The sequence below is a fragment of the Micropterus dolomieu genome, unplaced genomic scaffold (genome assembly GCF_021292245.1).
Source record: "Micropterus dolomieu isolate WLL.071019.BEF.003 ecotype Adirondacks unplaced genomic scaffold, ASM2129224v1 contig_11838, whole genome shotgun sequence".
In the NCBI taxonomy this organism is placed as follows: domain Eukaryota; kingdom Metazoa; phylum Chordata; class Actinopteri; order Centrarchiformes; family Centrarchidae; genus Micropterus; species Micropterus dolomieu.
Window position 1 is genome coordinate 1 of NW_025740824.1, and position 3,574 is coordinate 3,574.

The window sequence follows — 3,574 nt, forward strand, 5'->3', positions numbered from 1 at the left end:
GTGCCGGTCGGACCACCGACGAGGGAACAGGAGTCGGCTGGGCCACCGGCGAAGCAGGTGCCGGTCGGACCACCGACGAGGGAACTGGAGTCGGCTGGGCCACCGGCGAAGCAGGTGCCGGTCGGACCACCGACGAGGGAACTGGAGTCGGCTGGGCCACCGGCGAAGCAGGTGCCGGTCGGACCACCGACGAGGGAACTGGAGTCGGCTGGTGATCAGGCTGGCTGCTAGCAGCGCTAGCAGGCCGGGGATCAGGCAGGTGGGCAGGCACAAAGCTAGTAGCACTAGCTGGCCTGGGATCACGCTGGTTGCAGACCGGTCGCTGCTGGTGACCTGGTCGCCTCCGATGACCACCACGGGAACCCGAAAAGATGGCCAGGCGACTTCCCTCGAAGGAGGACTCCGGGGGGAGCCTAGCCTCCAGGCTAACAGGCCATAGGCTAGCTGGTCGACTCCGAGCTGGGTGGCTGACTGGTTGGGAACTAGCAATCCTAGGGCTCTCTGGTTCTAACGAAGCTGGTGTTGGTTGGTCCACCGACGGGGATGATGCAGGTGCCAGTCTCTTGGCCGCTTGTCGTCGTGGCCTATGTCGTCCTCCAGCTGGCCTCACTGGAGGTGGATCCCACGCAGAGTTCGACGAGGTGCGAGCCTCCAGGCTAGTAGGCCCAGAACCGGAGCTGTGTAGGTCTGCTAGCAGCCCGCTAGCAGACCGGTCTCCCTCCGACCAGTGGTTGGTTGGCTGGGGACACTCCGTCTGTTCACTCTCTGGCTCCAAAGGTAAGTCCAACAGAAAGGCAGCCAGAGAGCTGGAAGTCCAAGAATCCCCAACCAACCTGGAAGTTTGAGCCAACTTGGAGGGGGATGGAGCAGGCAGATGACTAGCCCCTGCAGTGGTAGCAGGCCAGGAAACAGGCAGGGAGCTAGCCGCTGGAGCGCTAGCAGGCTGGGAAAAAGGCAGGCTTGGAGAGTGGCTGTACAGGCTGATGGTGCCAAGCCTGACTGATCGGGACGCAGGCTGGGGAACATATAGTCTGGAGCTAGCAGCGCTAGCGGAACAGGGATCAGGCTGGCGGCTAGCAGCGCTAGCGGGCCAGGGATCAGGCTGGCGACTGGCAGCGCTAGCCAGGAAGGACGGGTGGATGCTTCCCTGCATGCAGCCGGCAGGCCGGGGCTCGGGGCTAGCAGGCTTAGCAGTCACACACTGGGGGGTTATGGAACACAACTTGGAAACAGTCTCAAAAACAAATGTCTTTTTCCACCTGGAGGATGCCACAAGCAGAGCCATTTCTGGGTCGGTCCTCCACATTACAGACAGCAGATCAAAAAACTGGGATTCCTCCTCCACTAGCTCCTGTTTTGGCACTCCTAATGCCTCCCAGGTGCTAGGCAGTCTCACGATGTCCGCTGGGTCCATCTTTGGTCGGGTCATTCTGTCACGATCGGTGGTGTGGAGCAGGGTGGAGCAGGTTGGAGGACCCAAAAGCAGGACACAGAGCGGAGCAGGTATGGTTCAACGAAGGGTTTTAATAAACGACGGCTGTCCAACAGAAATCCAAAAGGCTGACGACACGAGACAAACTGCAACACTGGGTGACAACATACAATGACCCGACAAAGACAAGACAGAAACACCAGGTATATATATACACACACACACAGGGACTAACGAGCAGGGCGGGAGCAACACAGGTGAAAGACATGAGGCTAATGAGACACAGGCAGGGAGAGAGAGAGCGAGTGTAGGGGAAAACAGAGACAGAAATGCAGAGTGTGACACTGACCAAGCCATGGTCCACCTGATTCCTGCATACAGACAGATACTAAAACGCTGTAAACCTGTGGTGAGGACATCTAAGCAGTAGACCAGTGTAGCTGTAGAGGACCTCCAGGTGTTTTTGGACTGCACTGACTGGGATGTTTTCAGGACTGCTACCAACAATCTGGATGAGTATACAGAGGCTGTGATGTCCTACATCAGCTTCAGGACAGCTATAAAACAACACACCAGGGTGAGTTATAACAATGACAAACCCTGGTTCAGAGCCAAACTCAGACAGCAGTTGGACAACAAGGTTGGAAAAGGAAGAGGCGTTTAGGAGTCGAGATTTAAGGAGCCAGGTTTAAGGAGTCAAAGTACAGGTTTAGCAAGGCAGTGTGAGATGCTAAACAGCTGTGCACCAGATACTACAACACCAGTTCTCAAAAAATGACTCTGCTTCTGTCTGAAGAGGCTTCAGACAGATCACCAGCTACGAACCTAAATCTCCCCACTCCGACTCACGCCTTACCAACAATGTGAACCAGTTTTACTGTCGCTTTGAAAGATAATGGGACAGACCTGACTAGGGATGTGCCGATTCGATACTTAGTATCAGTATCTGTCCGATACTGGCCAAAATCACTGGATCGGATATCTGAGGGGAAAAAAAGTTTAATCCAATACGATCCATTTGCATAAACTGTATCACGTATATGGCGTTGAGGGACTTGCCGTAAAGAGAGATGTGTTACGACAAGTAATGTTAACAGGTGAGCAGCATGTGTCTCATGCATGAAAAGCTACTAGCTAGAATCCTGTGTTTGGGACTTGTCAGCTATCATGTCAGCTGTGTGGAGTTATTTCAAGGTCAAGGAGGAAAAAGGCAAAACAGCCGAGTGTAATTTATGCAACGTAAGTGTTTTGTGGGGTGGCAGCAGCGTTGGAAACTTCACCACCACAAACTTAATTAAACATTTTCCAGAAGCATAATGGAAAAGAGCACGCCAAATATTTACAGGACACGTGTGCAAAGAAGAAAAGTGTTCCACAGAAACAACATACATTGCTGGAAACAATTCAGAAGCGTGAGAAATTTCGTCAGACAGCAACAAAGCAAAGCTGATAACTGACAAAGTCGCTGAGTTCACTGTGCTAAATGACCAACCCCTTTCTTATCCTTTGCACTATGCTCCATCGCACTGTGTACATGTGTACCTGTATATCACATGCGCATGTCATTATTAAGCTTGATGGCAAAGTGGATAGACTCAAGTTTTACTTTGCAAAAAGCAGTGCTGCCGGCAAAGCAGTTCCGGGGCTCACACACAGGAGAGTCCATTGCTACAGCAACGGAGGGGATGTTAAATGCATGGAAAATTGAGAAGAGTAAAGTCCATGTCATTTTAAGAGACAATGCCAGTAATGTAGTAAAAGCAATGGGTCGCCTTAAAGTTGCCAGTTTGGGATGCTTCGCGCATACACTCCAACTTATTGTGAACGAGGGGTGGCTATCACAGCATTGTGTAAGTGATGTACTGGCTAACAGCAGAAAAATTTTGGGTCATTTCAAGCACTCGCCACTTGCGTATTCATGCTTGGAGGACATACAAGTGGAGCTGAATATACCGCCCAAGCGTCTGCTGTAGATACAAGATGTACGAACGAGATGTACGAAAAGCTGTGGGAAACACCAATTGCAGAAAGCAACGAAACCTGCAATAGAACAGAGAGGGGGGCTTGGGGAGGAGAAAAACAACAACAACAAACAAACACAAACAAAAAAACAATAAAAATAATAATAATAGTAAAAGACAA

At 51.5% G+C, this 3,574-nt stretch overlaps 1 protein-coding gene across 1 annotated transcript; it reads right to left on the bottom strand.

Moving 5' to 3' along the window:
• Window positions 1-184: 184 nt before the first annotated feature.
• Window positions 185-1,429, bottom strand: LOC123965916 (skin secretory protein xP2-like; the record flags this gene model as incomplete). Its single annotated transcript, XM_046042224.1, has 1 exon — window positions 185-1,429. A coding segment is annotated over exon 1 (1,245 nt), but the record flags the coding sequence as incomplete, so codon positions are not given.
• Window positions 1,430-3,574: the final 2,145 nt, after the last annotated feature.